Here is a 27,625-nt window from a genome sequence, read left to right on the forward strand (position 1 = left end):
TACCATAGATTCAAGCCCCCAAGATCACAGTAAGCATCCTAATGCTTAAAATATCTTGGCTATGTAAGATATTTGTTATGTTCTAGACGTACTTGAAAGTTGAGCGGGTGCGTTGGCTTCCCTGAAGGATGGAAAAGTGGAAAAGTGCCCATGCCTTTGGCCAATGAGACGGGTGAAAGATAAGCTGACGCAAGATGTGGTGAGCTTATCATATCCACTATGGATATTGCACCAATCTGGTCAGCATGACAGGGGCTAAATACGAAAAGTTCATCTCGCTTACTATGCCGTTTATTGTAATCCGCGGGGCTTAGGGGGGGTTAGAAAACTTAATATAATAATCCTAAAAGATAAAAATGCTGAGGTAAAGTTTAAAGTGCTTTAGGATACCTTTTAACTGGTTTACTTATACCGGTCTGAAATTTGACGCCGAGGGTAGCTTGGTCAAGGGGTGACTGGTGAGCAACTAGTCGTTTCTAACTATTATATAATAAAAAAACAAACATATGGCATAGAGCAGTGGAAGGTGAAACACTGTAGAGGATAATAAAGATAGCTAAACGTTAATATGTATACATTTGGGGCAATAAAGAAGTAATTAATATTGAAGTCGAAATAATGAAAAAAAAGAGTCACTATACTTTTTTTGCTCAACTCATCTACTTCAATTACTGCTGCTTGGCAGTTTGAAGTAATGAAGAGCGCAGAAATGCTGAGTAAGGCACATTCATCGGGACAACCGTGCCCTTCTCAGCCGTATCCTAAGCCACATTGCCCGCATTCAAGGTCTCCGGGTCATTCCTTCGCTCACTCTTGACAGGATCTTCTGTTTTTTTGAGCGGGATCCAGCGAATCAACGGCCAAGTTAGTACCGTGATTGAGCAGAGAACGAGCCCAATCAAAAATGCTTTGGTGATGCCTCTATTGTATGCATTGACCGCGATATCAAGTTCTTGATGATCAAGCTTGTCTCTAATCGACCGAAAGTTGCTAAGGAGAGTGTGCCGATCGAGATTTGGAATCAACTCGGTGACTCTTTTCATCTCACCAAGAAACAAGGTCTGAGACACGGCTATGAAGATGGAACCTGCCAGAGTGTTGACCAACATAACGGCTGAAGTTGCATATGCCATGTCATCATGATCAACTGCAACTTGAACGCCGACAATGGCTTGTTGAATGCCTGTTCCAGACCCTGCACCAAAGAGAATCTGGTACCCGATCCATTTGGACTTGGAGATGCTAGGATGAAGTGTATACAGCATACCAGCACCAATCGACGAGAAGATGGTCGCAAAGAAGACAAATGGCGGGAGGTAGCCCACGGCCCCAGCACTTCCTCCTGCTATAACAGAAACGACGATTACAGACACGACCATGGCGAGGAGTCGAGTTCCAGATTCAGCGGCCGACACTCCTTGAACAGCCTGGAACCACATTGGCAGCTGTATGGGCTATGTTAGCAGACAACAAGGAGTAGAAAGATGCTAATGAGACGACTCACGTAGTACAGAACGGTGAATTGGGCGCCGGCAAAACAGAGACCACAGAGAAGAAACATGGAGAAAGTCCTGTTCTTGAGGAGCCTCGTAGGAAACGTTGCCGCCTCTCCCTTCCAGTGTTGGTGAACGGCAACACAAATGAGAGAGACACCAAACACGACGAGAAGAACAATGATGCGACCATCGCTCCACGGGTATGAAGTACCCCCCCATTCAAGTGCAAGCAACAGACATGTTATGCTACCAGCGATAGCCAGGCCGCCCTCAAGGTCTAACTGGGCAAGCTTCTGCGTCCACGTCTTGCCAGCCTGCTCCTGCTCCCGCTCTGGCGTTTGCTTAGGAGGATGAAGACAGAAGACAAGGATGGCACAGAGGACAGCGCCGATGGGAAGATTTATCCAGAAACACCATCTCCAGCCAATACTGCTCGCGATTTGTCCTCCGATGATAGGACCAATGATGACTCCAACGCCTTCAAGCGAACCCAGGATGGCCGTATAGACCGGTCGCTGCTTCAGAGGTGTAGTTAGAGCCGTGATGCTACCGAGAACGTATTAGTAGAGGAAGATGCCAACAATTGCCACAATTACATGAGACCACCCGAAATAACACCAGCAGCACCAAGGCCTGCGATTGCTCGGCCACCGATAAACGTAGGAGAGTTCTTTGCCAGTGCGCAGACAAGAGAGCCGACTTCGAGAATTGCTACCGAGGAGAGGAAGACCAGCTTGGATTGGAATGTCGAGTAGATCTTGCCAAAGATGGGCTGAGTGGCACCCGTGACAAGGAGACTAGGTAGTAGTGTATGGTGAGCAGGAGCCAGGAGCCAGGAGTATTCTGTAAGAGGACGAGACGTACTATGCCGAGCCATACCAGGCGGAAGAGTCTACCGAGTGGAAGTCGTCGGCGATAGTTGGGACTAGAGTTGCGACGATAGTGGCATCCTAAAGGCTGGTGTTTAGTCGTGGCCGTATGCGGGTCAGAGTCGGGGAGTACCTACAAGAACGCCAACAAGAATGGCTAAACCCAAAGCGAATATGACTAGATTTCTGCTCGCGGCCGAAGGAATTTGGGGCTCGTGTTGGACATCTGTATCAGAACTGGAACTAGTCGTATTGGTTTCTGGGGTAGCTGGTGTTGGTGGTGCTGGTGCTTTCGTGGCGGCGCTGATATCCCCCATGCTGCAGGTATCTCAGCAGAAATGAAATAAGAGAAAAAGAAAACGCTGTATAGCGAGTAGCAGGAACAGTGTGGTGATGTTCCTACGGATGGATTAGAATCCTTCCACGGTACTCCAAAGCGACGTATGTTCCTGAGTGCTGAGATTCTTGTAACAGTTGGATAAACGATAAACATGACTTCGCTTGCCGTATCTCTACCTGCCAACACTGCCGACTGCCGACTGCAGGAGAGCGCCGTGGCACCGTGGCACCGCATCCCCGCGGGTCCGAGGCTCCGAGTCCCCGGTTCCTCGTTTCCCTGCAGCCTCGCGCGCTGACGAGAGCTGAGATAATCCATTTGTGGGTCAAGTAGCAGCAACAGAACTTAGTGACCAAGAAAAGACTTTTCATCGAAAAGTAATGAAACATGACTATTATGTTACTAATTATTTCTCCGTAATACGCGCACAACAAAGAAGACTGCGCGAGAAAAACACGAGTATACGAAAACAGGAGGACCAATTTGAATTTGGGCTTGCCATAACAGCCATAGCGTTTACATTTTTCGTAGCTGTAGTATTAGCAGTTCTAGCATTCACTCACACTGCAAGCGTTTACCTTGTACTGATTGATCACCAAAATCGCGAATTAATTCGTACTGCGAAACAATGGCTATCAAAATGATAGACAAACAAGTCCTTGCGTGCAATCTTGATGCATTTGCCGGTAGAGTTACAAACTCAACCGACATCAACGAACAAGCTATCGAATGGCTCTCACCAACCCCATCCGCTGTGACTCTGGAAGCTGCTTGGTGCGTGACACTGCGTCTTTATACTGGCCTGGATCATTTATCTTTCGGATCTTTGACCCAAGATGGCATTGTTGCTACTAAGCTCTGCAACCTTGGGCCTCATGATACCCTGGAGGATGTCTGCTCCCATGTCCAGCTGTATGACTACAGTGATGACACTGTTTGCCATTACAACACCGCAGTCATCTTTAAGTTGGATGAAAATGAAGGAAAAAAGTTGTCGGAATTGATCCCACGAGGAATTGATGTTGCATTGATGGTTACGGGTTCCAACCTTGGCGTCTTGGCCAGAGCGAGCTTCATGGATGCTGATGAAGCTCGGAATCTATGCCAAAACTTTAGACACGTCCTCAACTGCTTCCAAGAGCCAAATCAAGCAGTGAGAGGAATTACTCTTAGCGACAACGATGTCAACCAAATTCTGAGCTGGAACAAGAGCCAGCTGACACGCACCGAGTCGCTAATTCACGACCAATTCGCTCGCATTCTCCAGCGTCAACCTGACAAATCGGCCATCGAATCCTGGGATGGAAACATGACATATCGGGAGCTTGATGCAGCCTCATCATCTTTGGCGGAATCTTTGTCCCGAGCAAATATCGGCCCTGGCTCTTGGGTGCTTTTCTGCTTCAACAAATCGCGCTGGGCCATTGTTTCCATGCTGGCCATCCTCAAAGCGGGAGGAGCTTGTGTTCCATTGGATCCTAGGCATCCCAAAAGTCGTGTTGTCCAGATTCTCCAAGCTACTGGAGCTCAGCATATCCTAGTGGGCGACGCAGACAACGACATCAAGAACCGGCTATGCAATGAGTTTCCATCAGTCAAAGTTATCGGCGTTCCTCACCACGAGGTATGCGAATCGCAAGACATCGACACCATTTCTCTTAGTTTTGACAGCCCCGCCATTGGACTGTTTACATCTGGCAGTACTGGTACACCCAAGGGAATCGTCGCCACACACGCCACAATCTGCACCGGGGCATCTTCGTATGCGCACCATATTGGCGCTGACGACAAAACCCGCGTCCTCCAGTTTGCTTCATACACCTTCGACGTCTGCATGGTGGACGTGTTCACAGCGCTTCTGCATGGTGGCACTCTGTGTATCCCTTCAGAAGAAGAGCGCATGACTGGTCTCCAAGAATACATCTCGCGTACTCAACCCAACTGGGCGGCTCTGACTCCAACAGTGGCTCGGGTCCTCGACCCGGCTTTGTCTTCCAAATCCATCAGAAAGATTCTCCTCGTCGGTGAGATGGTGAGAGAGTCTGACATTGCGGAATGGCTCGACTCAGGTGTGCAGGTTTATAACGTCTACGGCCCAGCTGAGAACAACCTGATCACCACTGCCGCCAAGGCCATCAGGGGCAGAGCTTCCAACGTCGGAACCGGCATAAATACCCACACATGGGTTGCCGATGTCGAGAACGAGCGACTCGTCCCGATCGGTGCGGTCGGTGAACTCATCTGCTCTGGGCCCCATCTTACCCCTGGCTACTTGAATGACCCTGAACGGACTGCAAGCAGTTTCTTTGAGGATCTCAGCTGGATCCCCAACATGATGGACAATAAGCCTTTCTCTAGGCGATTCTATCGAAGTGGTGATCTCGTTCGTTACTGCGCTGATGGTTCGCTGCAGTGTGTTGGGCGTCTGGACTCGCAAGTCAAACTTGGCGGACAGAGGGTGGAACTCAGCGAGATTGAGTCGTATATCAAGTCACACAATGCTGCTGTCTTGGTCCCCAAGGCTGGTTCCATGAAGAACAAGCTCATTGCTGTCCTTGAGGGTGCTGGTTCCTCTGGTCAGTCGCTTGGTATCTCCTCGTGTGACCCCGGCGTAGCGCAGCAGGTAGAGCAAGTTCTTCGAAAGAATCTGCCGTCATACATGTGCCCGTCAATCTGGATCTCTGTCCCACATCTTCCATTATCATCTTCCGGAAAGCTGGATAGAAAGGTACTCATGAACAAGCTCGAGACACTCTCTCACGAGGAGTATTTGGGGCTTATCCTGGATCATGCCCAAGACGAAGATGATCAAGATGGCCATGAGACGGATAATTGCCAGAGGCTTTTGCGTGAAGCCTGTAGCCAAGTTCTCAATATCCCCGTTGAGAGAATTGCAATGTCAAGAGCTTTTGCTGGCCATGGAGGAGACTCCATCACTGCCATGCAGGTATCGTCGCTCATCAAGCGAACGCAGACGCTGGTAGTTACCGTCAAAGATCTCTTGACCTGCCATTCCCTGGCTGAAGCAGCATCGAGCATGAGAGAAGTAGTGACCTCAATACAGGTACCAACTGCTCATCCAGGCAAACTGTATCCTCTATCACCAATTCAACGCCTTTTCATGGCGACAGCACCTACCTCTGTAACGTGGAACCACTACAACCAGAGTGTCCTTTTGCGCATTCGAGAGAGGAGAAGTTCAGACCATGTCAAGGAATCACTTGGTGGGGTGGTGCGACGTCATGCCATGCTGCGAGGTCGCTTCCAGAGGGTATCGTCTAGCGAGTGGATGCAAAGAATCTTGCCTGATGACCAAGGAAACCTCTTCTTCGAGTACTTCCCTGATGCTTCTGATTATAAACAACGAGAGGCCTTGATGCTGAAGGCTAGAGAGTCTCTTGACATAGAGTCTGGTCCGCTACTTCGGGCTCAGCTCTTCGATGGTCAAGTTGAACAGGGTATGCTACTGTTCATTGTATCGCATCACCTCGTAGTCGACCTTGTTTCCTGGAGAGTCATATTGGAAGAACTAGAAGTGTCCTTAGCTCAACCCTACGGAAACACCACCGATGCAAACGACATCTCAGCCCTCTTATTGCCTCAAGAATCAGTTCCATTTCCCGTATGGTCGGAACTTCAGCATGAAGCAGCTAAAAATATGGATCCAGATCGAGTCATCCCCCAACAGTATGCGGTGCCAGCTCCTGACTTTTCTTACTGGGGAATCTCCTCGGCGCGGAATGTCTACCGCGATGTCATCGAGAAGAGTATCTCTCTAGGCGACATGACGACCAAGAACGTGCTTTACGAGTGCCACGAAGCGCTGCAAACCGAACCAGTCGACATCTTCCTCTCAGCCATACTTCTCTCGTTCAAACGCGCGTTCCCGGAACGGCCAATTCCGCCAATCTTCAACGAAGGCCATGGCCGGGAGCCGTGGACTAGTGATTTAGATATTTCAAGAACTGTTGGATGGTTCACTACCATGTTTCCTATCTACGTTCCCAATATCAGCGCTGGTGACGTGGTAGATACAGTACGGAGAGTCAAGGACTTTCGTAAAGGCTGTGCCGAAAATGGATTCCAGTACTTTTCTACAAAGTATCTCCACGAGCAAGGACGTAAGACTTTTAAGGACCATATACCAGCAGAGATCATGTTCAACTACGAGGGAAGATACCAATCCCTGGAGAAAGAAAAGTCTCTTCTGATGGCGGAAGCCTGGGAAGCTGGCGAGGCTTTATCAGATTCAGCCCCTGAACTTCAGCGCTTCTGTCTCTTCGAGCTCTCGGCGGCTGTCCTCACCGATGGGGAGATTCACTTTACCATGGCTTGGAACTCTCGAGCTAGGTACCAGGAGAGAATATCTCTTTGGCTCACAAGGCTCTTGCCGGCTGTCATCGACGAGATTGTGACATACCTTATGCTGGAGAAGCGCCAATATACTCTCAGTGATCTCAGCCAAGCCAGGTTGAGTGACTACTCCGATCTTGAAACTCTCATGGCTTCGGTATCGACCATTCCAGGAATCGACAGCATTGAAGGGGTGGAAGAAATCTACTGTGGCTCGCCAATGCAGGACAGTCTGGCACTCAGTCAGTCCAGGATCAGTGGTGGCGTCTACGAGATAGATCTCACCTGGGAGGTCACTGACGGCCGCCAAGGGAACTATCAAGTTGACGTTAATCGACTTGTGCTGGCCTGGAATGATGTTGTTGCTCGGCACGCCGCCCTCAGAACTGTCTTTCTCGAAGCCGCCTCATCTTCAAACGACGTCATGCTTCATCAGGTTGTCCTGAGGAAATACCGCCCTTCCACAATCTTGATGCATACCCGGGATTCTTCTCAAGCACTGAAACAGCTCTCAAGCTGCGCGTCGTACAAGAAAAGGGGCATATTGATCGACAAGAGGCCGCCACATGCTTTGGCAATTTGTTCAACCGATGAAGGACGGACATTTGTCAGATTCCAAGTCAATCACATTCTGTTTGACGGCACTTCGATCGCTCCGCTGCTACGAGACTTATCCAGGGCTTACAGGAACAGCCATGAGGTACGAAGAGAATGGACTTGGAACCCTTTTGCGAACTTCATACGCTACATCCGTGACGAGAAGCGTCGAAGTGATGATCTCGCCTATTGGAAATCCTACCTTGCGACGGCTAGGCCTTGCCAATTTCCTACTCTCAAACATGAGGAAAGCATAGAAGCACCCGGGACTGAACAACAGAGGGGCGCTGTTCAAGTGTGTATGAGCGATAAGCCGTCTTCACTGAGAAACTTCCTAGCAGACATGGGAGTAACAGTGCCTACTCTGGTGCAGCTCGTCTGGGCACTTGTTCTTCGCATGTATACATCTGACAGCCAGGTTGCGTTTGGCTATCTTGCTTCCGGCCGAGATGCCCCAGTCGTCGATATTGAGCAAGCGGTTGGGCCTTTCATTTCCATTCTGGTCCACTTCCTAGACTTTGACAATGAAGGACAATTGCCCATTGCTGACATGCTCCAAAGAATCCAGGATCGTTCCGCACGCTCCATTAGCCACCAAAGCAGATCTCTGGCCGAGATTCAAGATGCCATTGGCCTAACAGGATCCTCCTTACTGTTCAATACTGGCATTTCATTCATGCCAAAATGGACCAAAGACATGCAATTGCGAAATGGATCAGGCCTTATATTCGACCAGATCGCTGCTAACGACCCTACCGAGTTCGATATCTCTCTTATTGTCGAGACTGGAGACGACGGTGTCGATGGGATGTGTATCTATGTCGACTATCGAACATCAACAGTCGGTCGCATGCATGCCATTAATATTGCTGCGTCATTTGACCACATCTTGAGTCAGATTATACAGGATCCATCAGTACCTCTGAACGATGTCAGCGGCATCAGTACTCGTGACTTTGATCAGATATCGAACTGGAACAGGCTCCTGAGTCCACCCAAGGATAAATGCTTGCATGACCTGTTTATTGAAAAGGTCATCGAGGACCCTACGCGAGAAGCCGTATTCAGTTGGGATGGATCAATGTCATATGGAGAACTGCATGATCTGTCAGCCCGTCTTGCCAACTACCTGGTTCATCTTGGAGTTGGGCCAGAACAGATGATTCCGATATGTTTTGAAAAGTCCGTGTGGACCGTTGTCACCATTCTCGCCGTCTTGAAGGCGGGCGGTTGCTTCGTTCTCCTTGATCCAACCCACCCTGCATCTCGTCTCTGGAACATTGTTGGCGAGATTGAGGCCTCCATTCTTCTTTGCTCGCCGCTGACCAACAGGTCAAAGAAACTGGATGCCTCACCAGACATGAATGCCCGTAAAGCAGCAATTATCGAGATCCATCCCTCTTTTGTCAACAACCTGAAATCTGTCAGCAGGGAGTCACAACATACTCCCCTGTGCCCCTCTCTATCTCCAGACAACGCGGCCTATGTTGTATTCACTTCTGGATCGACGGGGATCCCAAAAGGAGTAGTTGTCACTCATCGCGCTGTTGTGACTGGTCTCGATGAACTAGGTCGAGCGGCCGGCATGACTGCCATGGGGTCTGGAACTCGCACACTCCAGTTCGCATCATATTCCTTTGATGCCTCGATTGCAGACATCTTCTGTGCATTACAGCTTGGCGGATGCGTGTGCGTCATGTCTGATGAAGGCCGCAGCCCAGCCGACATCACAGACTTTATCCAACGGAGCAGGGCCACGTATGCTGGCATCACGCCCTCATTCGCATCTCTGCTTGATCCACGATTGGTTCCAAGCCTTCGTGTTCTTTGCTTCTCCGGTGAGGCCTTGCCAGCGTCGCAAATAGAAGCTTGGTCAGGCTATGTCAAGATGGTTAATATGTACGGACCCACGGAAGCATCAATTGCTTGCATCGCCAACTCGGAGGTAACGAGGACTACCGACGCGTCGAATATCGGCAGGGCCTTCCGCGGGTCGACATGGATAGTAGACGAGAACGACCATAATCAGCTCCGGGCCATTGGCTCTTCGGGAGAACTTCTCATAGAGGGACCGATTCTGGCACGAGAATATCTGAAGAGGCCAGAGCAGACAGCTCAGGCCTTCATCAGTAACCCTCCGTGGCTTCAGAATATTAGACCGAATAGCAGGCTGTACAAGACAGGTGACATGGTCCGGTACAACACGAATGGAACCATCAGCTATATCGGCCGCAAAGACAATCAGATCAAGATCAACGGACAGCGCGTGGAAGTTTCCGAGATAGAAGAGACTCTGAGGGCGTCCATAGAACCGGAAGCTGGGCTCATAACAGTAGAGCTTCTTGACCGAAAGGCACTTGGTGAGGCTGACGTGTTAACGGCATTCGTCTACATCGCCGGGCATGACCCAAGCTCGACACGGGACGACAAGGCTGACAACAAGAAGCCCTTTACAATTCCCGATAATCCTTTGCTACTAGAATATTTTCGGAGCATGTTACCACGGCTTGAGTCATCCAGTTCCAAAATGCCACGCTACATGGTACCACAAGCCTACATTCCCATAGACAGCCTACCTCTCACAACCTCTGGAAAGGTCGACAGACGCGCTCTGAGACACGCCGCCGCTCAACTGAACCGCAATCAACTCTTCTCATTTGCCTCTTCTCTTGACATGGTACATGAACCGAGTGTCGATGTAGTCAAGGACGATCCAGTTAGCGAGTTGGCGCATTTATGGGAGTCTGTCCTTAATGTGAGAGTCAGCGGGACTCAAAGCAATTTCTTTCGTCTGGGCGGTAACTCTATGGCGGCTATGAACCTGAGATCGCAAGCGAGAAAGGCAGGGTTTCAACTCTCTGTCGCCGACATACTTGCCAACCCAACGTTGAGCGACATGGCCAAAGGAATGGCTCCGTTGTCGCTGACTGCTCCAGAATCTACCTCTTCCTCGTCGCCGCAATCCTTTTCAACGTCCACATCAACGACTATTATCGAGAACGACCCAGATACATCGCCATTCTCCCTCCTCCGTACAAGGGGGATTGCTTTGAATGAAGGACTGTGGCAGCAGATGTTCGACAATGCGGATATTCTGTGGAGTGAGGTTGAGGATATTTTTCCTTGCACGCCTATGCAGGAGGGCTTGATGGTGCTATCAGCACATCGAGAAGGACATGGAGCTTATGCCTTGCAGTAAGTACCCATCTAACATGACATGCACCAATATTTCGCAGTCATTCTTGATTCACACTGGCTAAAACGCATTTACAGTGCTCCGTACAAACTCCCATCAGACCTGGACCTTGCGAAACTCCAGTTTGCGTGGGAACAGACCACTATGGTCCATGCCATACTTCGAAGCCGCATCGTGACTCATAGTCAAGGTGCTCTTATTGTGTTGCAAAAGAGCCCTGTCGTAGTTCAACAAAGCACTTGCTCTACTCTTGACGATCATCTAGAAGAACAAAGACGCCTTATTTTCGGCTACGGTGTCCCTCTTTTCCGCATGACCATGGTTTTTGACCAGATAGCACAATGCCACTATTTTGTCATGTCTATTCACCACGCCCTTTTCGATGGCTGGTCCTTTAGTAGGATGTGGGATACTGCTCTTGCCATCTATCAAGGGAGACAATTGTCTCGCGATATACCATCCTTTCAATCGTTTGTGCAACATCTTGGCGCTGCACCTCTCTCAGCGTCCAAGGAGTATTGGAAGAGTCATTTGGTCGAGCAAGACAGAGACGGTTTCCAGTTCCCTGCGGTTCCATCAACACACAAACCAATCGCCACGGCCAGCGCAAGCTTCGAGTTTGCTTTCCAATCAACCATCGCCATGTCTGCAGGTGTCACCCCCTCAACCATGGTTCACGCTGCTTGGGCAATACTTCTATCACAATACACGGCCAGTTCCACTGTCAACTTTGGCGTGACTTTATCAGGCCGGGACTTTCCAATGCCCGGCCTAGATCAGGTTGTAGGAGCAACGATTGTCACGTTGCCGAGACAGCTAAACATCAACTTGAATCAGAATGTCATAGAGTTCCTCGAATATGTTCAACAGGAAGCGGCCAATGTCATCCCCCACCAGTATCTTGGTATCCATGAAATTCGGGCTTTGGGACTCGAAGCTCAGCAAGCATGCAATTTCAGCACTCTAATACTGGTCAACCACAACACAGTCGATTTGGACTCCCCTCTCTCTGTATTTGGCATAACCCAGGTCCCGGTTGACTCGGTTGACTTCCATCCTTATCCTCTGGCTGTTGAATTTACAGTTCAACCAGAGTCGCTAGTCGTCAACGTCTGCTACGATCCAGTGTGCATTGGAGGTTCTATGGTCGAAAGTGTAATGCAGCAGTATGACCACGTTCTTCAAAGTCTCTCAGAAGGCCTAATGTGTTCTTCCGGGCTCTCGGGGACCAACCTCGCTAGTATCATGACAGGGATAGCTCCAGCCCATCTGCAGAAAATGTTGGATTGGAACAAGGACGGACACCGCTATGGAGCATCTCGCCAGACACATCTCGTCCTCGATCACATAGGCCTGAACACACGCAATAATCCAAGAGCCCGTGCTGTTGTGGCTGATGATTCCACTCTTTCATACGCCGAACTCAACCGCTTGGCCAGGGTTGTCTCTCATAGAATCACACAACTGGATATCAGTGGGGAGTTCATCGCCGTCTGCTTTGACAAATCAGCAGCTGCAATTGTTTCAATGCTCGCCGTACTACAAACAGGCTTTGCTTTCATGCCAATAAGCGCCTCGCAGCCTCCAGCTCGACTTGAGAATCTGCTTACGGCGGCCAATGTCCAGGTAGTATTGACCAGCCCAGCCCACACCGATTTGCTGTCTGGTCTTTCTTCCCACCGCCGCATCGTTCCAGTGGACCTGAAGGATATCGACCAACACGAACAAATGCAGCTGAATCGCTCGGGTAGCGCAGTTGATAAATCTAGAGCAGCCTATCTACTTTACACATCGGGCACAACCGGACAGCCCAAGGGTGTAGTAGTCCAACACGGAGCATGGTCCAAAGCTATTGCCTCTCAAATAGACTTCTTTGGCTTTACCCGTGACACAAAGATGCTTCAGTTCAGCAACTACACCTTTGACGCTAGCATCTTTGAGATATTCATTACCTTATGTTCTGGGGGGTGTCTATTTGTTCCATCTGAGCACTCGAGAGTTAATGACCTGGAGGGTTTTATTCGCACCAATGAACTCAACACCATTACTCTCACGCCAACTGTAGCCAGAGTGATACGCCCTGGGCAGTTACCTTGTGTCAGACAGTGTCTGTTTGGAGGTGAATCACTGACGCAGAGCGATATTTTTGCTTGGGCGCAGCAAGGGCGACGGGTCACCAATTGCTATGGCCCAACCGAGGCATGTGTGTTCTCTTGTGGTAGAGATATTCGGCTGGATGCCACTGACACCAAGGTTACCAATATCGGTCGTCCCGTCGGTATCAATGCTTGGATCATCAGTTCTATGTCCGGAAGCATATCTCCTATCGGAGCGCCTGGTGAACTATGCCTCGAAGGTCAGATGTTGGCTCGCGGCTATCTCAATGACCCTGAGAGAACCCAGCTTTCATTCTCCAACCACCTACCCAACAATATTCCAGGGAAGAAGAATAGTAGGACATACCGCACCGGAGATATGGTCTGCCATGAAGCCGACGGCACTTTGAACTTTCTTGGACGACGAGACGGCCAGATCAAGCTCCGAGGCCACCGAATCGACGTTGGCGAAATCGAGCACCACATCCAACACGCTATGGCAGACGACTCAACCTATCATTCAAGTACCGTACAAGTCTATTGGAAGGACACGAGAAACAAGTCAGATGCCGAACTAGCAGCACTCCTGAGGATGGATATACAGCACAAAGAATGTGTTATGGGCGTGCCTTGCTCACTGCTCTCCATGCCTGGTAGAGCCGACGAGTCTCCAACGGCATCTCAGTTGAAGTTCAAGCTACGTCGTATTCTCCCAGAGCACATGACTCCAAACACATTTATCGCTGTGCAGCATTTCCCTACCACAGCGTCGGGGAAATTGGACAGAAGCTTTGCTCAACGCTGTGTGGAATATTTCGTACCATATACTCAGAAGGAGGTCAACAAGAACGAGACATGGTCATCAAGCGAGGCAATTGTTCGAGAATGGTGGTGTAGTATCCTTGGAGTCAACACGGATCTCATTTGTCGCCATGATAACTTCTTCGGTCTTGGTGGAAACTCTATCTATGCCATCAGGCTGGTCGGCCTAGCGCGGTCAAACGGCCATCATCTGCAATACGAAGATGTCTTCTCGTCCCCTGTCCTCGCTGACATGGCGTCTCGTCTGTCCCGCCCAGAGGATTCCCGTGTACAGTCAGAAACACGCCAACCCCCCGAGCCCTTCCAACTCATCTCGGAGAGTGATCTGAAGTCAGTCATGGATGATATCCTACCCTTGTACAACATCAATAAAGATGAAGTCGAGGATATTTATCCCTGCACCCCTCTACAAGCCACTCTCATGGCTGAAACGGCAAGACATCGAGGAGTCTATATCTTGGCCGAGAGCATCCAAGTTCCCTCTTCGCAGATGACACTCTTCCAGGATGCTTGGCTATTGATGTTCAAGTCATACGAGATCTTACGAACAAGGATTGTTCTCAGTCATGATCAAAGCCACGGGGAGTGGCAGGTCGTCATGAAGTACCAACCGTTGACGTGGACTGAGTTCCCTGACGCAAAGTCGTTTATCGAATTCGTCTACAACACACATGATTACGGGAAACCGCTAGTTCACTTAGCCATTCTTGGTGGCAATGGAGGACGGATCAAGGACACAGACCACTCTGTCAAAGTCGGACTCTGCGTTCATCACGCTGCGTACGATGGATGGTCCCTCTCCAATATTTGGCGAACGATAACGAAGAAGCTTACATCAAGCTCGAGCTATTCCGTCGGCCCTTATACCCCATTCAACACATACATCCGCCACCTCACTGAACAAGACCCAGAGAAAGCAAAGTCTTACTGGAAAGAGAGATTTTCTGGTCTTTCCAGCGCAAGTCTGATCCCCCGACCACAAGATCCAGGTCACCAATCCTCGGCTACAGATACGATCCAACGAAACCTTGATCTACCTACTCTAAGCGACCATCTCCTAGGGAAGACAGCAATAGTGGCGCAGGCGGCTTGGGCTATTACTATCAGTCATTACACTGCCAATAGCGATACTCTATGTGGCACCATTTTGTCTGGACGAGAGTACGCCGCTGCTAGCGTTCCAGGTGTAGAAACCATTGTTGGCCCAACTATTGCTACAGTTCCGTCTCGAACAACCATCAACTACGACTCCTGTGTCTTGGATCTCATTACCGCGGTGCAGAAAGACAATCTCAACGCCGTTCGCTTCTCTCACATGGGCTTGGAGCAAATTTCTCGTTTGAATCTAGACTGTCGCCAAGCCTGTAAGTTTGATAACCTCTTCTGGGTACAACCTGATCTGGACGAGACACCCGCCAATAGTATTATACGAGACATTATAAATGTTCGGGGTTTCTCCTCGAGTCCTATGGTCTTGGAGATACAATTGCCGGCAGAGGGGCAAAAGGTGGTGGTCAATATGAGTTTTGACCGTGTTGCAGTATCAGTGAGTTTCATTCACTTTCAAGATTGACATCAGATGGCTGACAACAATACACAGAATCAGCAGGCGGAGTTGATTGTAGACACTTACATTACTATCATGGACAATCTGCTTCATGCACCGCTTGACACACGGTTGCGAAGCATAGCTGCACTCTCTCCAGCACATATATCGCAGATTAGCAGAGTCAGCAGTAGCCCAGTAGAAGCAGTCCAAGCTTGTGTTCATGATCTTGTAAGAAAGCAAGTTGAGCTGAGTCCGTCACACACCGCCATCGACGCTTGGGATGGTTCCATGGCATACGCAGCCCTAGATGCCTTGTCGACGTCCCTAGCCGAAAAGCTTTCGGGTCTTGGTATTGGACCTGAAAGTCCAGTCTGTATACTTTTCGAGAAGTCCAAGTGGGCTATTGTTGCCATGCTCGGCGTGGTGAAAACAGGCGGTTGCTTCGTTCCCTTGAATCCACAGAGTCCAATCAAGAGACTACAACATTTAGTTGAAAGCGTGGATGCTTCGATCATACTCGTATCGCCCCAATACGAGGAGCTTTCGATTTCTCTATCTCTCCACCATGTCAAGATCTTGGTCATAAGCCAAGATACGATCCCATCCCCGATATCAGCCTTGAAGCCGTCTCGAGCTTTCCCGTCATCTGTTGGACCACAAAACGCTGCTTACATACTGTTCACTTCCGGAAGCACTGGTTTGCCGAAGGGAGTTGTGATTGAACATCAAGCTTTATGTTCCTCCTTGACTGTCCTTTCAAGCCGCGTAGGTTTGAATTCTAATTCCAGGGTGTTCCAATTCAACGCATACTGGTTTGATGTAATGCTTCTTGATGTGTTTGGCACTCTCATTTCTGGAGGGACTATCTGTGCTCCGTCCGAGTCCGATTGCATGGATGATCTGGCTGGCTCAATCAACAAGTTCAATGCCAATACCATCGCGGCGCTTTCAACATCCGTGTCACGATTGATTGAACCCAGCAGTATTCCCTGTCTCAATACCTTGGGCTTGGGCGGAGAGCCCGTTCTATCTAGTGATAGAGATCGATGGGCTCCACACGTCAGGCTTTTTTCCATGTATGGCCCAACTGAGACTTGTATCGTATCTCTGATGACGGACATGACGAGCACTACACCTGCTAGCCTATTGGGTCATCCAGTCGGCTGTCGAGTCTGGATCGTCAATCCTCTCAAAAACGATGAATTGGCCCCTCTTGGTGGTATTGGAGAGCTTTTCATTGAAGGGCCTGGACTTGCTCGATATTACCTTGTCGATGAGGATAAGACTGCCGCAGCATTCTTGTCTAACCAGTCGTGGACGATTCAAGACCCGAGCTTTCAGGGTTCACGTCGTTTTTACAAAACTGGCGATCTGGTCCGTATCAATACCGACGGTACAGTTAGTTGGATTGGCCGCAAGGACCATTCGCAAGTCAAGATCCGTGGCCAAAGAGTTGAACTCGCGGAAATCGAGGAGACTATCAGACAACATATTCCGAGTGCTCTCACGGTGGCTGTCGATATATTAATTGATGGTGAAAGACGGATTCTTGCCGCTGTATTTGGGACAAATCTTATGCTACCTGGATTGTCAGACACCGAGGTGGAGGTTTACATGGAGAAACTTATCAAAGGTTTGCTCCCAAAGCTGAACGGAAGCCTGCCGAAGCATATGGTGCCAACTGCATTCATTCCTCTACCATTTCTGCCGTTCTTGAGCACAGGAAAGCTGGATCGCAAAGCTTTACACAGACTCGCCCTACCTCTGGCAGTAGAATTGACTAAAAGGACCTCCACAAATAGACAAGCACTAAAGACTCCCAAAGAAAGGCTCCTCAGCGCTCTTTGGTCCGAGGTTCTTTCAACGTCTAAAGGCGAACCGGCAGGTCCGGCTGATAACTTCTTTAACGCCGGGGGAGACTCAATGATGGCAATGAAGCTAGTCGCGATGGCCAGACACCGGGGCTTAACACTTTCAGTCGTCGATATCTTCAAGAATCCGATCCTGTCAGATATGGCCGACCTGTTAGGTCCATTGAGACACGAAGAGGAGCCATCTAAAGAGGATTCCACTCACATGCTGCCCATTGATACGTCCTCCAAGCTCAAGGACTCATTGTACGAGGTCCTTACTGTCCCTCCTGATAGGATTGAGCAAATATACCCATGTACTGCCTATCAAGAGATGTTTTTGTCGGGGACAGAGGTCTGGCCCGGCGCCCACGTCACCCAATTCATCTTCTCAATAGATAAGGGCACCGATATGCATCGGCTAGAAAAGGCTATGGGCCGTTGCACCGCCGAGTTCCCAACACTGAGGACTCGAATTGTGCGACACGGGGAGAGTGGACAACTTTTGCAGGTCGTTCTCCACAAAGGACATGAGGCGCCGTGGTCTATCCATCTTACAGATGATCTAGACTCAGCGTTGGACCAGGAGAAAAAGGACCATTGGATGCATTCCGGCTTGAGTGAGCCCTTGCACAGGTTATCTCTCGTTATGAATAACTCGGGCTGCACTCATCTCATCTGGTCGTTGAATCACGCTGCTTATGATGCATGGTCTTTCGGGATGATGCTGAGGTCTCTCGGTCAAGACCGTGCCAATTCTACCCGTCACTCACGTACTTGTTTGCCTTTCAATGGACTAATACGACATATCAGCAAGCTGAGAGACGCGAGTTCTGAATCTCGGAGATTCTGGCGGTCTTATATTGCAGATATTGGTTCACAGGTACTGCTTTTCAGATATCCATCGATCGCAGATCCTCGTCAGGACCGCCTAGCTGTACACCAGGTATCATTTCCCAAACATGGGGGTAGGAGCTCGACGTCACTTATCACGGCTGCCTGGATCATGTTACTAGCCAGGCTGAGCCATCGGAAGGACATTACTATTGCATACCTCGTCACTGGACGAACACTCCCACTCGGGGGGATCGATACGTGCCCTGGCCCACTCATCTCGAAGTTACCCCTCCGTATTCAGTTACTTGATGAGCCTCGCGGGCTAGTTGATGTAGCTGACCTTGTACGCATCGAGACTGTGCGTGTCATGCCACATGAGCACACTGGCTTAGACGCTATAAAGGACTTGGCCAGCCAAGATGATGACGACATTCATCCGCATGCTGCTTCACTGCTTGGACGCTTTCCACTTGACCTTGCCATTCATCCAGCTGGCCATACAGACGTTGACGCTGCCAGGAGTATTGGCATAACTCACATTGGACAAAAGGTAGTGGTACCTCCTCCAGGTACATTCTCAGCTGAATGTTCAATAATATCCGAGGATAATTACATTGCAGTGAGCCTGGCTGTAATTTGGGATAATAGAGCTATGGATGAAGATGATGTTAATAGGGTTGTGGAAATATGGAAAGATATTATAGTAAGAGGGTAAAAAAGTAAAGTAAATATTATTAAGTTTATTTCTTATTTAATTTACTTTTATTTTTATTTTATTTTTCTTACTATTAGCCTTATAAGAGGCTAGTAAGCCTTTTAACTCTTTTTATAAAGGCTTAAATAGTAAGGCCCTTATAGTAAGCTATTATCTTTAAAGTTAAAATTAATACCTAGAAGCACTTAGTGAACTGTACCCTATTCACTTATCTATACAATTATCTTTAACTTCTTTAACTATTAAACTTAATATAATGGAGAAGCCGTCGTTGCCAACTCTTATAGAGACTGCTCTAACTCGCGCCAACAATGAGGACCTCCCCGTCACAAAAGTCTTATGGCTTAAGGCTAAACTCAAGCCAAAGAGCATATATGCTCGTTATCCCTTTAGAGGAATAGCTCTTCTCTGAATAACTTGCGCTTAAGGAAGTCTTAGAGATGCCTTATTTGGCTATAATCAGGGTAAGTTTCGACTCTATTATCGAGGGTGTTATTTCATTTATCCTAACACCATATATAGCTATCATGGCAGGCCTCCTAGTTAACCTAATTTTTCTCTCCCGATTTTTCGCCGATTATAGCAGCGCAGATGGAACGAGCGATAATATTAACCCTTTTATTATAGTATTCTTATGGCATATCTTTAGGTCTTAGCTACTCTAGGTTCCCTTATTGCCAGTAGCCTTAAAGATATAGTAAGGCAAAAGAGATATATTTAAATAGGCAGTTTAATCTACTTTACTATTACTTTTATTTAGGCCTTTATCTCTAGCTTTAAGTTATTTATTACTAATTATACTCTATAGGGCCTAGATATTAGCTTTCTTTTTATAACTATTTCTATTATCTAAACTGAAATTGCCGCACTGTATTGCTATAGCTTAATAGTTAGTATTAAATATATATTTCTTATTAGTGGCTATATACTTTCGACCTAGGTTAACTTTAGTTTCTACTATCTTATTCTTAAAAGTAAGTTATAATAAGGCCTCTACTTTATTTAAATAGGCCTTATATTTATCCTCTTTTCTATATCTTTTATTCTTCTTAAAACTCCTTACTAGCTAGTATGTAATAGTTTTATAAAAGAATATCTCTAGACTGTTATAAATCTATATATACCAGGCTGCAATATCTAGGCCAAGTATATTTAGCAGATAATATTAGAGATCAAAGAGGCTATATACTATAAAGCAACCTTAAAGAAGTTAACCTGGCTTAAGATATTTACTTGCCATTAAAAACATACTATTATTGGTATTACGGCATAGATATTGCTTAGCTTAATGGCATTAATGTTATTTTATTTTATCTACTAACTACCCTTACTAAAATAGATATAAGCTAGGAAAAGTCCTTACTTTATATAGCTGCTAATTCTATCCTCTATATTGCTACTACTATTCTTACTTAGTGGTTAGCTAATAGATAGGGATAATATTTGCTTTTAATTCTTAGTAATAAGTAGATAATCTTAATGTAATTTAAGCAAGGCTAATAATAGATAGTTACAGGTATTCTTATAGCTATAGCCCTCTATATTATTTATACACTTATTAAGGCCTATGCCCTTAATATTAACACCAGGGCCTATAGTATATATACTTTTATTATTATTTATAACGCTATCTATAGCTTTACCTAGGGTCTAATTCCCTAGCTACTACTTACTAAAGTCTTCCCCCTTTACGCTTAAAGTAAAGGCATAGCACTTACTATATACTCTAACTAGCTATTTAACTTTTCCATTAGTATATTAACATTAAATGCATTTAGGGGCATTGGAGGATACTACTATATTATTATTACAGGCTTTTATCTAGTTTTTATTAGACTTATATACTTCTACTATATTGAGACTGCAGGCTATATGCTTAAAGAAATTGTATTGGCATTTAGTAATAAGGCATTTATAGATCTATTCTTACTTTTATATTAGGGATAGAGAAAATATAAGTCTTAAAGAAAAAAAGAAAAAACTTTTTTTTTAAAAAATTTAATTTTAAAAATCTTAAAGAAATTCTATTAAAATAAACTTTTTTTTATTTAATAAATATTAAAATAATATAACTTATTATATAACTTCTTTTTATTTTAATATTTTAATTTTTAAATTATTTTAATTAAAATATAAAATTATAAGAATTATTTTCTTAATTTCTCCTTTTTATATTTTATTAATTATTATATTTACTTAATTATTTTATAATACTATTATTATATTTATTTAATTATTTCATAATATTAATTATTATATTTAATAAGTAAGTTAATTAAATAAGTAAGCCAGTTAATAATCTTAACCTTTTTAAGAGAAATTATAATTAAAATATAATAAATTATTTAATTTATTAAAATTAATTACTATACTTTTTCCTAAATATCTTAATTATTATTTAATAAGTCTTTATATTATATTTAATCTTATTATATATATTATAATATTAAATATTTAATTACTTTAATTTTATTTAATTACTATTTTTTAATAATTTTATTATACTAATATCTATTTAATTAATTATTTATAATACTTTTTATATAATTATTACCTCTCTTTTCTATAATTTAATTCTTTTTACCCTTTAATATTAACTTAATATTTTATTTATATTTTAAAGATTATAAAGCTTAGCCTTTAATAAGATAATTTTATATATAATTATTTTTATTATCTTAATAATTAACTTTAAAGCTTTAAAAATAGATTTTAAAAAGCTATTATAATATCTTTTAATTTACTTTTTTAAGTATTTAAATTAGAATTAAGCTTTAATTACTATTTTAAAAGTCTTCAAAGCTTATAATATTAATAATTAAGTTATTTTTTTAAAGGGTAATAATTCCATAGCCTTTAATGAAATTTATTATAATATAGGCCTGGTTTACTTCTAAATGCCTATTATATACCTCTTATAAAGTAATATAATATTAAAGCAGCTTGCTATTACTATTAATAAAATATATAATAATTTTAAGTATATTAAGTTTATTTAAAGAGGATTATATATTAATAATAAAGTATATTCTTAAGATAGCTTATTAGAGAACTTATTATATATATTATTTTTATATCTTAAATATTTATATTAGTTACTTATAAATTATTTAATATAATATAAGTAAAATTAAGGACTCTAGGATTAAGGAATTTAAGTAAGCTAAAATAAAATAAGATTAATATATAAATTATTAATATTAAGTATATTAAAATATTTATATTAAGAAGCTTTCTCTTATTATTATATAAAGTATAATTTAATAATTTATAATCTACTTTATATATAGTTACTTAAACTTATTAATATTAAGATCTATTATTTTATTATTATACTAATAGTATTTAAAGAGATTTATATTCTAAAATATCTATAAAAAGGCTTTATTAAGGTGATTTTATATTTTAGCAGCCCTTTCTTTATTAGATATTAATGTATTAAGAGTAGTATGAGATTTAAGGTGCTTATTATAATGGTTGCACAAGCCATTAAGCCACAGGGCAAAAGATCGGGCTATAATCGCTATGCAAGCAATTATAGGTATGCTACAGCTGCCTTATAGAAGCCTTACAGCGCTGTTACAGGCACGAATCGTAACACCTATAGATATATGCCATAAGTCCATTTTTGAGATATTCAGCAGGCTTCCCTCTATAGTACTTATAATATTATATAATCTGACCTTCTATATTACAGATAATCTAATTCCCTCTAAAAGATATATAATCCTATATCTTCAACATATAATTCTTCTTCTTAAATTGAGATATTAATAATAGCAAAATAGATATCTCTCTAATATTAGAATCTCTCTTGCTAATAACTGATAAATTAGGGGCTAGAGAAGTCTAGGATAATATAGCCATAAAGGAAGCGCTAATACCTAGGCACTAAAAAGTTATTATCTTATAGAATAAGACTTATTAATAAAATAAGAAAAGATTTAAAAGCTAATATATTTTATATATATAATATAGGCCTTATTTATCTGGAAATATGCTTAGAAACTAATAGGTTAATTACATTAAAGGAAAAAAGAATTAAAAGCTCTTAGAGAGCTAGCAAACCTCCTACATACTCAAACGCTCAGGAGTTTGTGGCGAGGCCTTTTTCTGGTGCTGTTATTACTATTGGCATCAGCCAAGTGCAGATCAACGTCCCAACCAAGTTACAATTTATTAGTAAAAAGTCTTATAAATTGGGATCTTCATAATGCTTTATATAGGGAGAGACCTCGGGTTGATCGAATTCCATAGTACTTGCACCATATTTAATATCATATTTATACGATATTTAAATAACCATACGTTATACTACACGGTTTCCGGTGTTGCTTGCACCGCATGGTATTTTTATACGGTGCAGGCAATACGACGTTGAATATAATATCGTCTTATTTACGGCCACACTATTTAGTTCACTGTAAGCAATGTGACCGCCAGAGAAAGGAGTCGCCAATGAACAAGGCCACGGTACTCGGCAGCCTCTCGCTTGGACGGTCCTGTTTGATGTGATTTTCATGAATACTCATCTTCTTGAACTCCATATGTCCAGTTAGAAACGATATAAGAACCAAAAGGAGCATCGCTGAAGGATTCATAACGAGCATTTCAAGGCCTCATCGACATAATTGATCGCGACGGAGTTATCAATCTAGGTACGAATTTACGCCCGTTCCACATAAGCATTTCGTGATTAGTTGGTTTAACTATGGGCTAAAAGCCTTATTATAGGCCTACTAGATATGGACCTTATCCTTATTAATAGGCCGTATATTCTTACTGGAGTTATATGTCTGTTATATAGGGTTAAAGTGACTTTGCTTCCTCCTCTTATTAATCCTCTTAATGAACTTACATATCTTATTAGTATATATAAATCCTTAGGGTAACAGGAGTAACTTACTGTGTGCCTAGACTGTGAAATTTATAAGGAAGCTTATACTATATAAGCTTGCTAGTAGGATAAAGATAGCCTATAGAAATATTCTTATAGTATCAGTATAGATACTATTAAATACAAGTAGTTTAAGAATCCTAAAAAGGGTAAGTAGTATATTAACTATCCCTAAAAGCTGCCTTATATAATTTAAGGGAATATGCCTAGTTATAATAGCTTAAATAATAGCACTGCTAAGTTCTCTTATTACTGTATATAACGGTTCTAGGTTTTAAACAGGAAACTAGTCTATACTAGGTTTTATATTTACAGAAACGTAAGGCATATATATTAAGCTTAGCTTAATTATTACATCTCTTAATAATTAAGTAATGTAAGTTAGGCTTATTAATATAAAGAAGTTTTATTAATAGCTAGTTAGCTAAGTTCTATTTAAGTGTTAGTAAATGTAATCTATATACTAGTAGTAATTACAATTTAGTAATTATAATTATTAAGTAATTAGCCTTTAATTACTGATAAGTGTTTTAATTATTAAGTAATTATAGGCAATTACTGTAATTATATAATAAGTATATATAACTAGGTTACTTATTAGTTAAGGAAATATAAAGGAGTATATAATATAAGTGCCTTTTTAAGTTTAATTATAATATAATCTCCCTCCCTTTATTAGTCTTATCCTTAAGGCCTATATTAGCCCTTATTATCTATAACTATTATTATAAGTATTAACCTTATCCTTTAAACATTTTGTTTTTAATCTTAATATTTTAACTATATCTTTAGAATCTACCTATTATTATCTTACTAAAGCTTCTCTTATTAATTCTAAAGGTTATAATATTATACCTTATTTTTACTGTATATCCTTTAAGCCTTCTCTTTAATATTAAATAAAGAAAAGGTATAAAATTTATAGTAAATATATTTATTAGGGTTATCTTTATAATAGAAAAGGAGTTTCTTACTCTTATTTAGCGATAGTCTCTAGTAGTGTCTATTAACTATTCTTACTCTTATTTAGCAACAGTCTCTAGTAGTGTCTATTAACTATTTTCACTAAAACTGAAAATACGCTAATAAAGATAGAGGTAAGAGATTATTAAAATTTTACATATAAAGACTATTAAACTTTTTAAAGTTAAAAAAGAAATAATTACTATAAAAATAATACTAAAATACTTATATTTAATTTTATTTAGGTTTTAGAGAATAATAGTTAAATATAAAGGTATAGAGACTAGATTTATTATTTACTTATTATTAAAGTAAAGTTTATATAACTAAGGTTTAATTAGTATAGAGTAAGATAAAGGTAGAGACTTTATTAAAAAAGTAAATATAAGTTAAGCAAGCACTAAAAATAATAATAATTTATTATAGGAGAAACCCCAGATAATTAAAGTAAGTAGCTATTAACTTAATAAGCCTAATCTATAATATAATATAGCATTAAAACAGCCGCTATAATAGATCCATTTATCTATATATAAGACTTACTATTTATTATATATAAGGTTTGTAATTTTAGCTATATAGCTAATAAGGTATTTAAGCATTTAAAGATAAAATATCTAATAATCTAACCTATATAGGTAAAGGCAATTAATAAAGCCATTATAATAATTATAGAAATAGCTTAGAATTAAATAGATCTAAAAGACTTTAAGTTTCCTAACCTATTAGATAAACCAATTTTATACTTAAAGCCACTAACATTAAACTGTAAGAGGTATTATATATATAGTTATACTAACCTATATAAAAGTAATATATACTGCTATTACTAAATACAGTATAAGTAAAGAAATAATTAAATAAAAGGGGGTAATATTAAGAAGAAATTAAAGTAATTAAGATAGGTTTTATAGATAGAAGGGATATAGTGCTAGTAATTTTTTAAGTATTAATAGATAAGTTAGCAGTTTAAAGTATATAAGCCTATTAATTTATTAAGCTATTTAGTTAGAGGCTTAAAGGGTAGTAAGAATACTGCAGTAAAGCTTATAAGGTTATATTAAAAATAAGTTAATAAGTTTAATACTACTAAAGAGGATAAGATTAAGATTACTAATAAAAAAAAGGAGCTAAGTATATAGCTAGAAAGAATAGGCTAGGCAGGCTACTTATAAAAGTTTAAAGTAAAGAAGGATTTATTGCTATTAGCTGCCTAATGGCATCCCTCGCGTCATTTAGCAACCGATAAACTAATTTTAGTAGGAAATAAAAGAACGCTAGTATAATATAGGGCAACCGATAAACTAAATCTAAGGTAACCAATAAACTCTAGTTTGCCTATAAGACGTAATATAATCTTTATAAAAACTTATAAGTATATAAATTTTAATAACAGGATTATAATAAAGTATTTTTTTTATTATAAAAGTGCTTCTATTACTGGCTTTAACTATAGATATTAGATTTAATATAAGTCTATTAGTAAGGGTAGCCTATATGTAGTATTTAATCAGGAGCTTGCCTTAACTGCCGCGCAGAGATATAGCGGTTATACTTATATTAGCTCTTATTAACAGAAGAAAAGTAAGTTTACCTTAAAAGTAAGTAAAAGGGATTTAAGCTGCTATTAATTTTAAAAAAAATAGTCTTTAATTTATTTTTATATTTCTATTAATATTAAGTTAGTATAATAGAATATTTTAACTATATAAATAACCTGCATCTTCTATACTATAGGTTATATAAGTATATAGTTATACACAGAAGAATCTAGGTATATCTTTGCAGTAAACTATATAAACTTATAAAGAAGGATATTAATAAAGTTAAGTTATAAGCTAAAGCACTTAACCTTATTAGAAGTAATAAGGAGATATTAGCTCTACTGCTTATATTAGATACTAATTAACTAATTAAAGCACTTAGTAAGCCTAAAAGCAAAGGGTTTTAATATATCTTTACTACAGAATACCAGACTGTAAGTATAAACCTAAAATAAAGAAATAAATACCTCTAGAAAGTGCATAAAGTTAAGCTAGACCTAAGGCCTGGCCTATAAAAAGCCAATACTGTTAAAGCAGATATAGGCTTAATATACTAAAGAGATAGTATATTCTATTAATAGCTCTTTACTAAAGGCCTATACAGTAAATACTTTAAGGTAGTAAGAGGTTATAATCTAGAAAGTCTAGATGCTAAGCAGGTAAGGGAAGATATAGCTACTTAATAAGCCACTTAAGTCTTTTAGGTAAGGTCTAAAAAGGCCTAAAAGAAGGAGATAGAGACTATTAAAGAGATAGGTAATTTAGCTGCACTAAACTTATGGCTTTATTAACTAGAATTAACTACCTACTTAAAAGACTTTAGTAATAGGAAATAGTATTTAAGAGGCCTTATATTATTAAAGTATATTATAAAGCCAGATAACCCTATAGCTAAAGATAATGCTAAGCTTTAATATATATATATAGCTATTAGGCGCCTTATTTAAAAAGCTGCTAGTATAACTAGGCTAAGTGTAGTCTTATAGAATGTACTATTTAAAGTGAATTGCAAAGAATTATATAAAGAATGCAATATGCCCTTTTACTTCTAGTTTAAGTAATAGACTTAAGAAAAGTATATTACTATCTGTCTTTAATTCTTTACCTATATAGTTTAGGCCATTTCTTATAAGGATATCTTAAACTGGCTACTATTTAAGCTAACTGAAAGCTAAGATACTGCTTTTAATATAATAATAAATTATATAATAGAACTTATTAATATTAATAATAAAGTCAAGCCTATATTAATATTATTGCAGATTACTAAGTTATATTAATAGCTTAAAGATACTGCCTTTATATTTTATATCTCTATTCTTAATTATTTTACTAAAGTTACTAAATATAATAGTATCCTTATTAATTTCTTAACTGTTTTAAGTATCTAAGATAATAAAATATAGGAGAGTTTTATAAATTTTACCCCTAAATTATTAGCTATTATGGTAATCTCCTAAATATTTCTTATTAAGTATACAGTTAATAAAAGGGCTCTATATAT

The 27,625-nt window shown here is 41.7% G+C and overlaps 2 protein-coding genes; one reads left to right on the plus strand and one right to left on the minus strand.

Annotated features, from left to right (window-relative positions):
* Window positions 1–761: 761 nt before the first annotated feature.
* Window positions 762–2,682, minus strand: FFUJ_00004 (probable DHA14-like major facilitator; ABC transporter; the record flags this gene model as incomplete). XM_023573778.1 has 5 exons in its annotated part: window positions 762–1,445; window positions 1,505–2,042; window positions 2,093–2,293; window positions 2,361–2,446; window positions 2,503–2,682. The coding sequence occupies 5 exons, from the start codon at window positions 2,680–2,682 to the stop codon at window positions 762–764; spliced, it is 1,689 nt and encodes a 562-aa protein (XP_023425553.1).
* Window positions 2,683–3,330: 648 nt separating this feature from the next.
* FFUJ_00003 (non-ribosomal peptide synthetase) lies at window positions 3,331–18,717 on the plus strand (the record flags this gene model as incomplete). XM_023573779.1 has 3 exons in its annotated part: window positions 3,331–10,847; window positions 10,926–15,312; window positions 15,367–18,717. 3 exons carry the CDS (start codon window positions 3,331–3,333, stop codon window positions 18,715–18,717), a joined length of 15,255 nt encoding a protein of 5,084 aa, XP_023425441.1.
* Window positions 18,718–27,625: the final 8,908 nt, after the last annotated feature.

Source organism: Fusarium fujikuroi, chromosome FFUJ_chr01 (assembly GCF_900079805.1).
Source record: "Fusarium fujikuroi IMI 58289 draft genome, chromosome FFUJ_chr01".
In the NCBI taxonomy this organism is placed as follows: Eukaryota; Fungi; Ascomycota; class Sordariomycetes; order Hypocreales; family Nectriaceae; genus Fusarium; species Fusarium fujikuroi.